The sequence below is a fragment of the Orcinus orca genome, chromosome 1, assembly GCF_937001465.1.
Source record: "Orcinus orca chromosome 1, mOrcOrc1.1, whole genome shotgun sequence".
Taxonomy (NCBI): Eukaryota; Metazoa; Chordata; class Mammalia; order Artiodactyla; family Delphinidae; genus Orcinus; species Orcinus orca.
The window spans coordinates 134,229,446-134,242,674 of NC_064559.1; the positions used below are offsets into that span (position 1 = coordinate 134,229,446).

General features: G+C 41.0%; 1 protein-coding gene across 1 annotated transcript in view; it reads left to right on the plus strand.

Annotated features, from left to right (window-relative positions):
- The window catches only part of LOC101288270 (guanylate-binding protein 6-like), a 29,339-nt gene extending 18,612 nt beyond the window's left edge, over positions 1 to 10,727 (plus strand). Inside the window, 10 exon segments of the mRNA XM_049714169.1 lie at positions 147 to 359; positions 1,285 to 1,387; positions 1,745 to 1,938; positions 3,112 to 3,303; positions 4,755 to 4,857; positions 5,193 to 5,386; positions 6,559 to 6,750; positions 8,202 to 8,304; positions 8,640 to 8,833; positions 9,781 to 10,727. Coding sequence (XP_049570126.1) covers positions 147 to 359; positions 1,285 to 1,387; positions 1,745 to 1,938; positions 3,112 to 3,303; positions 4,755 to 4,857; positions 5,193 to 5,386; positions 6,559 to 6,750; positions 8,202 to 8,304; positions 8,640 to 8,833; positions 9,781 to 10,008 — 1,716 coding nt within the window. The 3' untranslated portion in view covers positions 10,009 to 10,727.
- The last annotated feature ends 2,502 nt before the right edge of the window (positions 10,728 to 13,229 follow it).

The following is a 13,229-nucleotide window of genomic DNA, read 5'->3' on the forward strand; positions in this document are numbered from 1 at the left end:
TGTGATTGCTGTTTTATTCCCTGTACTCCAACAGAATGCTTTTCTGCTGAGGACCACAGTCACACCAGTCCTTCTACCAGATTCCTTGGAAACGTATCTCCTCTGTTCCTTGCTTCTGGTGACATCTCTCTACATTTCCCTCGCAGGAAATCATAAAGGATAAGAAGGAGGGTTTCTTGCTGCAGAATGAACAGGCATCTGTCAAATACTGCCAGGCTAAACTTCAGGAGCTTTCCAAGGCCCTAATGGAAAATATTTCAGCAGGCACTTTTTCTGTTCCTGGAGGTCATGAACTCTACAGGAAAGCAAAGGGAATGGTTGAAAGCGAGTATTGCCAAGTGCCCAGGAAAGGAGTGAAGGTGAGGAATAAGGGGAGCATGGGAGTCTACAGAATAGAGTCAAGGGGGGTTCCTGAAAATCTGAGAGCACAGCACCAGGTGTCGGTAATGAGAGAGCATGGGCATATCATGACAGTTTTAGCTCTTGAGGTCCATACAATGTTCTTTATTCCTGAGGAGAAATGTCCATTCCCCCAAAATGACTATGGATTTCTAAAGTTCACGAGACAGAACAGAAATTGTTCATTTCTTCATCCAACAACATGCTTTTTGATGTGCCAAGTGCAGACGATCTACAAATCAGAGTCTTTGTACTCAAGGCTGATCACAAGAGAGGAAGTCCAATACACAGACAATTGCATACAAAGTTATAACTCTTGTGAACCTTGAAAATGGGCTACAAAGGTGATAGTAACAAATGTAATAATAAAAAAGTAATAATGATAGTAAGAATGCAGCTGACATATTTTGAACTGTTATTGCCTATAGCCATAATGCTAAGCTCTTTCGCTAGACTCTTTAATCCTTCAAATAACACTAAGAAGCATCTACGCTTATTGTCAACATTTTAAAGATCTGAACGGAGAGGCTTAGCAAGTTAAACTAACTTGCCTAAAGTTACAGACAGCAAGTAGCAGAGGAAAACAGCAGCACATTTTAGAGGCAGTATTTCACATTGGGAAGAGCAATATAGGAAAGCACCAGACATCCTGGGTTTGTAGAACTGAACATAGTTCTGACTGGCTGGAATCTGGAGTGGGTAGAAGGAAGTAGCACGGGGCTAGATACTGGAGGAAGACAGGTCGCTGTAAGGAGCTTAGGCTTGTTGTAGTGAACCACTGTAGAATTTTAAACATGAAGCAAAAATTACATGGACATACTTGTTTTTGCAGCACTAATCTCCTCAATGGAATTTTAAGTTCTGTGCTCCTTCTTGGTTCCTCAGGCAAACGAAGTCCTCCAGAACTTTCTGCTGTCACAGGTGGCAATAGAGATATCCATCCTGCAGGCAGATAAAGCCCTCAGTGATGGGGAGAAGGCTGTAGCAGGTACGGAGTAGGGCTCTGGCAGTCCCGCAGTTCCCTCTGACAGGTGTGAGAGCAAAACCTTCCTGATAAGGAAGAAGGAGCCTCTTCTCCATCTGTGGGATAGCTCTGCTACATCCAAAAACAGCAAGGGGAGTTGTGGTTGGACATGGTTAGATGTCAGCCAGACAGAGCCTTTCCCATCACATTCTGAAATGTGCTCTTGGTGGTGTGGACACGGGGGGCGGATTTCAGAGATTTTCTAGAAATTCAGAGAATTTCTACCAGAGATTTTCCAATTTTATTTGGTCTCTGAGGTCAGGAGGGTAGAGATCAGTCCTTACCTTATTTTCATCCCTCTCTAAAACCTTCTTGGGGCAGAGGAGCAGGCCAGGAGGGAGACAGCTGAGAGGGAACAGGAGCTGCTGAAACAGAAACTGCAGGAGCTGGAGCAGCAGACGGAAGCACGACAGAGGAGTCTCCAGGAAAACATAGCCCAGCTGACAGAGAAGCTGGCGAGGAGAAGAGAAAAGCTACTGAGAGAGCACAATATGATGTTGGAGCATAAGCTGAAGGTAGGTCAGGCTGTGGCCTTAGTAGTGCTTGACGGTCATTACCCTTGTACATCAGGAAGGGGTGGGCGAAGGTTACAGCAAGACTAGGGAGGGAAGCACCGCTGCCATTTACTGCTTGTGATATATTAAAACCCTGAAGCCTTTGAATCCTTCCAAAAAGCCTTTGAGTTCTACTGTATAAGTAGACTCTGGAGAGTTCAGCATGATTATGGCCCCTCCAGTCCCCTGGAGAATATAAATAGTGTTTGGATATCCATTTTGAGAATTTTAAAATGATCTCATGAGGCTTCATTAAACAGATATTCCAACCACATATATTTGATATGAGCAGCAACTGGCTTGCTTTACCAGGATCATTGCCGATTACCAGGAACCTTGCTACCACCCAGAGACCCTGAGGTAGATCTATGCTGTCATAAAACTATTGGAAATGTCCAGACTTAAAAACATAGAGAGGCAACGGCTTCTAAACTTGCTGCCTTGTCTCCAGGTGTGGATAGATACCCAAGCTATCATGTGACATAGAGGGAATTTTCTCACTGTCCATCTGGATGTGTTTATAACAGACTTCTATGATTTGGGTGACTGCACCATCTTGAGTGGGACTGAGAATTAGTGCAATCAGACCAAGGTTACCTCTCACCTCTCATTTTTTGGCTGGAACATATATTTGTCCTCATGTCAGGCTTAGCTTTTTGGCAAAACCCAATGGTATGTGAATATTAGTAAGGCTGTAAACTATACTTTCTCTTAGTGTTTAGGTCCAAACCAGTAGATATTCTGTGTTACAAAATTCTCCTTTCATGACTGAGTAAGAAAGAACAATTTTAGCAGTGAAACAAAGATAATTTGCAAAGTTTTAAAGTTTGACAAAATGTAACCCTTGAAAAAAAATGGGGATTTAAAAAGTTTTACTTCCCTTCTCTCACTTTTTTTTTTTTTTTTTTTTTTTTTTTTTTTGCGGTACGCGGGCCTCTCACTATTGTGGCCTCTCCCATTGCGGAGCACAGGCTCCGGACGCGCAGGCTCAGCGGCCATGGCTCACGGGCCCAGCCGCTCCACGGCATGTGGGATCTTCCCGGACCGGGGCACGAACCCGTGTCCCCTGCATCGGCAGGCGGACTCTCAATCACTGCGCCACCAGGGAAGCCCCTTTTTTTTTTTTTTTTTAAGGTCCAGGAAGCTCTGCTTAAAGAAGGATTTAGAAAGAAATCTGAGGAGATGAATGCAGAGATAAATCGTTTGAAAAATATGATTGATAATACTAAAGATGATGATACTCCCTGGCTGGCAGTAGCCTTGGACAAATTTGGCAAAGAGATCTCTTCACTATTGTGCACTCCAGGCAAACTTCTTGGTCATATTGTGAGTGGTGTGAGCTCCCTATTTAAAACGAAGTAGCTCTTCTTTTAAAGAAATTATAGATACACAATATATGTACATGCTCTGGCCTATGTTTGGTGTGAATGCTTTTCACTTGCATTCAGCAAATCTTTAAATATAAAAAGTGGTTACTAGAAAATATCAATGCCTGGCCCACATTAGATAGAATAAATGCATGGACACTTTGATATAGCATGTTCACTTTTAGGAAATATATGTGTGCAAAATCATATATATGTATATATACATACATACATACAAGAGGCCCGTTGAGGCATCCCTTTTAATGGCAAAAGATTGGAAACTACTTAAATGTCCATCTATATAAACTGGTAATATACATTTTCCATGTACATATACTGGAATACTATGTAGCCAGTAAAAAAATTGATAGTGGAGGTTTATATGTATAAATATAGAACAACCTTGAAGATATATAGTAGAGTGAAAAAAATGAGGTACAAAACAGTTTGTATAATCTGTTCACCATAAAAAATGCAATTATTATGTGCACTCATATATATGTACACATAGAACGCCTCTGGAAGATTCATTAGAAAGTGGTATCATTGGTTCCTTCTGGGGAGAACAGCTTGGCATTCGTGATGGAAGGGACACACACTTTTCATTATATCCTCTATCTTCTCAATTTTGTAAAGAAAGCTTGTATTATCATTTCTCAAATGACAAAGAAAACATAAAGTATAATACTAAAAATGATAATAAATGGAATGTGAAATTGACTATTAGATGATGAAATTGCTCATTGCTTCTAGAAATGACATCAGTCTGTTCAATGAGTTGGATCAGAATACTAGAAAGCATAAAATTTGCATCCTAATCTTGTTTTCACTTTGGCTGTGTTTTTAATCCCTTATATTTCTTCAAAAAGAGGGTATAAACTTTCCTGTTACCCCTAGAAATCTCAGCTAGAGGAGAATGCAGCTGACATATTTTGAACTGTTATTGCCTATAGCCATAATGCTAAGCTCTTTCGCTAGACTCTTTAATCCTTCAAATAACATTAAGAAGCATCTACGCTTATTGTCAACATTTTAAAGATCTGAACGGAGAGGCTTAGCAAGTTAAACTAACTTGCCTAAAGTTACAGACAGCAAGTAGCAGAGGAAAACAGCAGCACATTTTAGAGGCAGTATTTCACATTGGGAAGAGCAATATAGGAAAGCACCAGACATCCTGGGTTTGTAGAACTGAACATAGTTCTGACTGGCTGGAATCTGGAGCGGGTAGAAGGAAGTAGCACGGGGCTAGATACTGGAGGAAGACAGGTCGCTGTAAGGAGCTTAGGCTCGTTGTAGTGAACCACTGTAGAATTTTAAACATGAAGCAAAAATTACATGGACATACTTGTTTTCGCAGCACTAATCTCCTCAATGGAATTTTAAGTTCTGTGCTCCTTCTTGGTTCCTCAGGCAAACGAAGTCCTCCAGAACTTTCTGCTGTCACAGGTGGCAATAGAGATATCCATCCTGCAGGCAGATAAAGCCCTCAGTGATGGGGAGAAGGCTGTAGCAGGTACGGAGTAGGGCTCTGGCAGTCCCGCAGTTCCCTCTGACAGGTGTGAGAGCAAAACCTTCCTGATAAGGAAGAAGGAGCCTCTTCTCCATCTGTGGGATAGCTCTGCTACATCCAAAAACAGCAAGGGGAGTTGTGGTTGGACATGGTTAGATGTCAGCCAGACAGAGCCTCTCCCATCACATTCTGAAATGTGCTCTTGGTGGTGTGGACACGGGGGGCGGATTTCAGAGATTTTCTACCTCCCTTTCCAATTTTATTTGGTCTCTGAGTCAGGAGAGTAGAGATCAGTCCTTACCTTATTTTCATCCCTCTCTAAAACCTTCTTGGGGCAGAGGAGCAGGCCAGGAGGGAGACAGCTGAGAGGGAACAGGAGCTGCTGAAACAGAAACTGCAGGAGCTGGAGCAGCAGACGGAAGCACGACAGAGGAGTCTCCAGGAAAACATAGCCCAGCTGACAGAGAAGCTGGCGAGGAGAAGAGAAAAGCTACTGAGAGAGCACAATATGATGTTGGAGCATAAGCTGAAGGTAGGTCAGGCTGTGGCCTTAGTAGTGCTTGACGGTCATTACCCTTGTACATCAGGAAGGGGTGGGCGAAGGTTACAGCAAGACTAAGGAGGGAAGCACCGCTGCCATTTACTGCTTGTGATATATTAAAACCCTGAAGCCTTTGAATCCTTCCAAAAAGCCTTTGAGTTCTACTGTATAAGTAGACTCTGGAGAGTTCAGCATGATTATGGCCCCTCCAGTCCCCTGGAGAATATAAATAGTGTTTGGATATCCATTTTGAGAATTTTTAAATGATCTCATGAGGCTTCATTAAACAGATATTCCAACCACATATATTTGATATGAGCAGCAACTGGCTTGCTTTACCAGGATCATTGCCGATTACCAGGAACCTTGCTACCACCCAGAGACCCTGAGGTAGATCTATACTGTCATAAAACTATTGGAAATGTCCAGACTTAAAAACATAGAGAGGCAACGGCTTCTAAACTTGCTGCCTTGTCTCCAGGTGTGGATAGATACCCAAGCTATCATGTGACATAGAGGGAATTTTCTCACTGTCCATCTGGATGTGTTTATAACAGATTTCTATGATTTGGGTGACTGCACCATCTTGAGTGGGACTGAGAATTAGTGCAATCAGACCAAGGTTACCTCTCACCTCTCATTTTTTGGCTGGAACATATATTTGTCCTCATGTCAGGCTTAGCTTTTTGGCAAAACCCAATGGTATGTGAATATTAGTAAGGCTGTAAACTATACTTTCTCTTAGTGTTTAGGTCCAAACCAGTAGATATTCTGTGTTACAAAATTCTCCTTTCATGACTGAGTAAGAAAGAACAATTTTAGCAGTGAAACAAAGATAATTTGCAAAGTTTTAAAGTTTGACAAAATGTAACCCTTGAAAAAAAATGGGGATTTAAAAAGTTTTACTTCCCTTCTCTCACTTTTTTTTTTTTTTTTTTTTTTTTTTTTTTGCGGTACGCGGGCCTCTCACTATTGTGGCCTCTCCCATTGCGGAGCACAGGCTCCGGACGCGCAGGCTCAGCGGCCATGGCTCACGGGCCCAGCCGCTCCACGGCATGTGGGATCTTCCCGGACCGGGGCACGAACCCGTGTCCCCTGCATCGGCAGGCGGACTCTCAATCACTGCGCCACCAGGGAAGCCCCTTTTTTTTTTTTTTTTTAAGGTCCAGGAAGCTCTGCTTAAAGAAGGATTTAGAAAGAAATCTGAGGAGATGAATGCAGAGATAAATCGTTTGAAAAATATGATTGATAATACTAAAGATGATGATACTCCCTGGCTGGCAGTAGCCTTGGACAAATTTGGCAAAGAGATCTCTTCACTATTGTGCACTCCAGGCAAACTTCTTGGTCATATTGTGAGTGGTGTGAGCTCCCTATTTAAAACGAAGTAGCTCTTCTTTTAAAGAAATTATAGATACACAATATATGTACATGCTCTGGCCTATGTTTGGTGTGAATGCTTTTCACTTGCATTCAGCAAATCTTTAAATATAAAAAGTGGTTACTAGAAAATATCAATGCCTGGCCCACATTAGATAGAATAAATGCATGGACACTTTGATATAGCATGTTCACTTTTAGGAAATATATGTGTGCAAAATCATATATATGTATATATACATACATACATACAAGAGGCCCGTTGAGGCATCCCTTTTAATGGCAAAAGATTGGAAACTACTTAAATGTCCATCTATATAAACTGGTAATATACATTTTCCATGTACATATACTGGAATACTATGTAGCCAGTAAAAAAATTGATAGTGGAGGTTTATATGTATAAATATAGAACAACCTTGAAGATATATAGTAGAGTGAAAAAAATGAGGTACAAAACAGTTTGTATAATCTGTTCACCATAAAAAATGCAATTATTATGTGCACTCATATATATGTACACATAGAACGCCTCTGGAAGATTCATTAGAAAGTGGTATCATTGGTTCCTTCTGGGGAGAACAGCTTGGCATTCGTGATGGAAGGGACACACACTTTTCATTATATCCTCTATCTTCTCAATTTTGTAAAGAAAGCTTGTATTATCATTTCTCAAATGACAAAGAAAACATAAAGTATAATACTAAAAATGATAATAAATGGAATGTGAAATTGACTATTAGATGATGAAATTGCTCATTGCTTCTAGAAATGACATCAGTCTGTTCAATGAGTTGGATCAGAATACTAGAAAGCATAAAATTTGCATCCTAATCTTGTTTTCACTTTGGCTGTGTTTTTAATCCCTTATATTTCTTCAAAAAGAGGGTATAAACTTTCCTGTTACCCCTAGAAATCTCAGCTAGAGGAGAATGCAGCTGACATATTTTGAACTGTTATTGCCTATAGCCATAATGCTAAGCTCTTTCGCTAGACTCTTTAATCCTTCAAATAACATTAAGAAGCATCTACGCTTATTGTCAACATTTTAAAGATCTGAACGGAGAGGCTTAGCAAGTTAAACTAACTTGCCTAAAGTTACAGACAGCAAGTAGCAGAGGAAAACAGCAGCACATTTTAGAGGCAGTATTTCACATTGGGAAGAGCAATATAGGAAAGCACCAGACATCCTGGGTTTGTAGAACTGAACATAGTTCTGACTGGCTGGAATCTGGAGCGGGTAGAAGGAAGTAGCACGGGGCTAGATACTGGAGGAAGACAGGTCGCTGTAAGGAGCTTAGGCTCGTTGTAGTGAACCACTGTAGAATTTTAAACATGAAGCAAAAATTACATGGACATACTTGTTTTTGCAGCACTAATCTCCTCAATGGAATTTTAAGTTCTGTGCTCCTTCTTGGTTCCTCAGGCAAACGAAGTCCTCCAGAACTTTCTGCTGTCACAGGTGGCAATAGAGATATCCATCCTGCAGGCAGATAAAGCCCTCAGTGATGGGGAGAAGGCTGTAGCAGGTACGGAGTAGGGCTCTGGCAGTCCCGCAGTTCCCTCTGACAGGTGTGAGAGCAAAACCTTCCTGATAAGGAAGAAGGAGCCTCTTCTCCATCTGTGGGATAGCTCTGCTACATCCAAAAACAGCAAGGGGAGTTGTGGTTGGACATGGTTAGATGTCAGCCAGACAGAGCCTCTCCCATCACATTCTGAAATGTGCTCTTGGTGGTGTGGACACGGGGGGCGGATTTCAGAGATTTTCTACCTCCCTTTCCAATTTTATTTGGTCTCTGAGTCAGGAGAGTAGAGATCAGTCCTTACCTTATTTTCATCCCTCTCTAAAACCTTCTTGGGGCAGAGGAGCAGGCCAGGAGGGAGACAGCTGAGAGGGAACAGGAGCTGCTGAAACAGAAACTGCAGGAGCTGGAGCAGCAGACGGAAGCACGACAGAGGAGTCTCCAGGAAAACATAGCCCAGCTGACAGAGAAGCTGGCGAGGAGAAGAGAAAAGCTACTGAGAGAGCACAATATGATGTTGGAGCATAAGCTGAAGGTAGGTCAGGCTGTGGCCTTAGTAGTGCTTGACGGTCATTACCCTTGTACATCAGGAAGGGGTGGGCGAAGGTTACAGCAAGACTAAGGAGGGAAGCACCGCTGCCATTTACTGCTTGTGATATATTAAAACCCTGAAGCCTTTGAATCCTTCCAAAAAGCCTTTGAGTTCTACTGTATAAGTAGACTCTGGAGAGTTCAGCATGATTATGGCCCCTCCAGTCCCCTGGAGAATATAAATAGTGTTTGGATATCCATTTTGAGAATTTTTAAATGATCTCATGAGGCTTCATTAAACAGATATTCCAACCACATATATTTGATATGAGCAGCAACTGGCTTGCTTTACCAGGATCATTGCCGATTACCAGGAACCTTGCTACCACCCAGAGACCCTGAGGTAGATCTATACTGTCATAAAACTATTGGAAATGTCCAGACTTAAAAACATAGAGAGGCAACGGCTTCTAAACTTGCTGCCTTGTCTCCAGGTGTGGATAGATACCCAAGCTATCATGTGACATAGAGGGAATTTTCTCACTGTCCATCTGGATGTGTTTATAACAGATTTCTATGATTTGGGTGACTGCACCATCTTGAGTGGGACTGAGAATTAGTGCAATCAGACCAAGGTTACCTCTCACCTCTCATTTTTTGGCTGGAACATATATTTGTCCTCATGTCAGGCTTAGCTTTTTGGCAAAACCCAATGGTATGTGAATATTAGTAAGGCTGTAAACTATACTTTCTCTTAGTGTTTAGGTCCAAACCAGTAGATATTCTGTGTTACAAAATTCTCCTTTCATGACTGAGTAAGAAAGAACAATTTTAGCAGTGAAACAAAGATAATTTGCAAAGTTTTAAAGTTTGACAAAATGTAATCCCTGAAAAAAAATGGGGATTTAAAAAGTTTTACTTCCCTTCTCTCACTTTTTTTTTTTTTTTTAGGTCCAGGAAGCTCTGCTTAAAGAAGGATTTAGAAAGAAATCTGAGGAGATGAATGCAGAGATAAATCATTTGAAAAATATGATTGATAATACTAAAGATGATGATACTCCCTGGCTGGCAGTAGCCTTGGACGAATTTGGCAAAGAGATCTCTTCACTATTGTGCACTCCAGTCAAACTTCTTGGTCATATTGTGAGTGGTGTGAGCTCCCTATTCAAAACGAAGTAGCTCTTCTTTTAAAGAAATTATAGATACACAATATATGTACATGCTCTGGCCTATGTTTGGTGTGAATGCTTTTCACTTTCGTTCAGCAAATCTTTAAATATAAAAAGTGGTTACTAGAAAATATCAATGCCTGGCCCACATTAGATAGAATAAATGCACTTTGATATAGCATGTTCACTTTTAGGAAATATATGTGTGCAAAATCATATATATGTATATATACATACATACATACAAGAGGCCCATTGAGGCATCCCTTTTAATGGCAAAAGATTGGAAACTACTTAAATGTCCATCTATATAAACTGGTAATATACATTTTCCATGTACATATACTGGAATACTATGTAGCCAGTAAAAAAATTGATAGTGGAGGTTTATATGTATAAATATAGAACAACCTTGAAGATATATAGTAGAGTGAAAAAAATGAGGTACAAAACAGTTTGTATAATCTGTTCACCATAAAAAATGCAATTATTATGTGCACTCATATATATGTACACATAGAACGCCTCTGGAAGATTCATTAGAAAGTGGTATCATTGGTTCCTTCTGGGGAGAACAGCTTGGCATTCGTGATGGAAGGGACACACACTTTTCATTATATCCTCTATCTTCTCAATTTTGTAAAGAAAGCTTGTATTATCATTTCTCAAATGACAAAGAAAACATAAAGTATAATACTAAAAATGATAATAAATGGAATGTGAAATTGACTATTAGATGATGAAATTGCTCATTGCTTCTAGAAATGACATCAGTCTGTTCAATGAGTTGGATCAGAATACTAGAAAGCATAAAATTTGCATCCTAATCTTGTTTTTACTTTGGCTGTGTTTTTAATCCCTTATATTTCTTCAAAAAGAAGGTATAAACTTTCCTGTTACCCCTTGAAATGTCAGCTAGAGGAGACTTCACTTCCTCTCTTTGAGTTACACTTCTAAGGTATTGGAAGAAAATTACTAAACATTAAGAATATGCACTGGTGAGAGGAATCCCATCATTCTTGAATGTTCATTGATTGACTCTCTGCTGCAGGCAAGGGCCAAAGATGTGATGTATCATTGAAGAACTGGATGCCCTGATAGTACTGGGGATTATAGACCCTGACGCATGGAGGCCACCTGTTAGCATTTAAACATCAGAAGCCCAAGTACATACCATAGTGATGAGAATCATGGTTTGTCTTAGCTGAGGCTGCTATAACAAAATTACCGTAGACTGGGTGGCTAAGACAAGAACGTTTATTTTTCCCCGTTTCTGGAAGCTGTAAGTCCAAAAGCACGTGCCAGCACTGTTGTGTTGTTGGTAAGGGTCCTCTGGCAGCTTTACAGATGGCAACTTTCTTACTGTGTCCTCACATTTTTGGAAAAGGGAGGAGGCGGGTAGAGAACCTAATGATTCTTTGTTATAAGGGCACTAATCAGATTCATGAAGTCCCCATACTCATTACCTAATTTCCTCCCCAAAGGCCCACTTCCAAGTACATTGGAACATTGGAAGTTAGGGTTTCCTCAAATGAGTTTTGGAGAACACAAACACTCAGTCTATAATATGGTTGGAGTGGCAGCCAGCCAGACCTGAGCAGAGAAACCTCTGAATATGGCAAATAGAACAGGGTGTCTGTAGAGTCAAAAGGGAGGGGAGGAAACAATCAAATGGAGACAAGGATGTTTACCAGGAGGCTGAGAGGTAGCCTCGATAAAAAAGACACCGTCCATAGTCTTGATCTAAACCAATTTCAGATCATGAACCTATCACCTGGAGGAGAGGGCAGGATCCCAAGAGAAAGGACTCTGCAACTCTAGAACAAGGTTAAATGATAATGATTTCCCCAGTCCCCCTCCTAGGGGACCTCTGGAAATTCACTTGGTACCTGTGTGCTGGGAAATGGGAATGGCCAAACGTTTCGGTGACTCTTGGAATCAGGATCCGAGTTTGCAGTGATACTCAGATCCTGAAAAGACTTCACAGTCTCCCTGTTAAAGCAGAGGCACACAGGATCCTGGTAATAAATGCAGCCTTGGCTCAGGTGCCATGCAACTAATTTGGTCTCGTATTTGTTTTCAAATAAAAGTAAAGTTCATCTGAGGACAGAAACCGTTACATATTTTTCTGTACATCTTCATAGAGTATGTTTAGGCACAGAGTGTACTACATAAGAATCTGCTGGAAAAACAAAAGACTGACACATGTGTGACTTATCATGCCAGATTTCTAGGAACACTCTAAGCGTCTTTGGTAATAGATAGTTCGGATTTTACACACTAGATTAAGGTCTCTAAGGTGACCCTTTAAACCTTTAAGGTCTTAAAGGCTAGCAGAGCAAAAGAAACTTTTCTGGTGTAGTCTTCTCAGTGACTTCGTGTATCACAGTCTCTGTGCCTCTGCAAGGATGTTAACACGTCTTCACTGGAGCTTTTCTTTTTTTTTTTTTGCGGTACACGGGCCTCTCACTGTTGTGGCCTCTCCCGTTACGGAGCACAGGCTCCAGATGCGCAGGCTCAGCGGCCATGGCTCACGGGCCCAGCCGCTCCGCGGCATGTGGGATCCTCCTGGACCGGGGCACGAACCCGTGTCCCCTGCATCGGCAGGCAGACTCTCAACCACTGCTCCGCCAGGGAAGCCCCTTCACTGGAGCTTTAAATGACTCTATCCAGTTGTGGCTTCAAGTGTTCAGAAGGAAGAATGGCTTTGACTTTTAAGGAAGAAACCATATAGTAATGAATAGGTGGCCAATAAATGGTAGGCTTTAATGAAAAAGCAAACTGTTCTATAGAAATATTGTGTATCTGTTCTCATTGAGAGCTTGAATTAAGCAGATGTTCTAATCCCTTAGACTAGAGACACCCCGAATTGAAGAACAAAAGGAAGTCTTGACTTTTTTAGATTTGACATATAAGGGACATCATACAGTACTTGTCTTTCTCTGTCTGACTTATCTCACTTAGCATAATGGGCTCAAGGTCCATCCATGTTGTCGCAATGGCAGAACATCCTCCTTCCCTGTGGCTGAATAATTTTCCATTGTGTACATGTACCACTTCTTTTTTATCCATTCATCTGTTGATTAGTGTTTAGGTTGTTTTCATATCTCGGCTATTGTGAATAACAGTGCAATAAACATGAGAGTACAGATATCTCTTTGAAATACTGTTTTTATTTCCTTTCAATAAAAAATAATAAAAACAACTTGTATTGATCACTTAAAAAGAGAA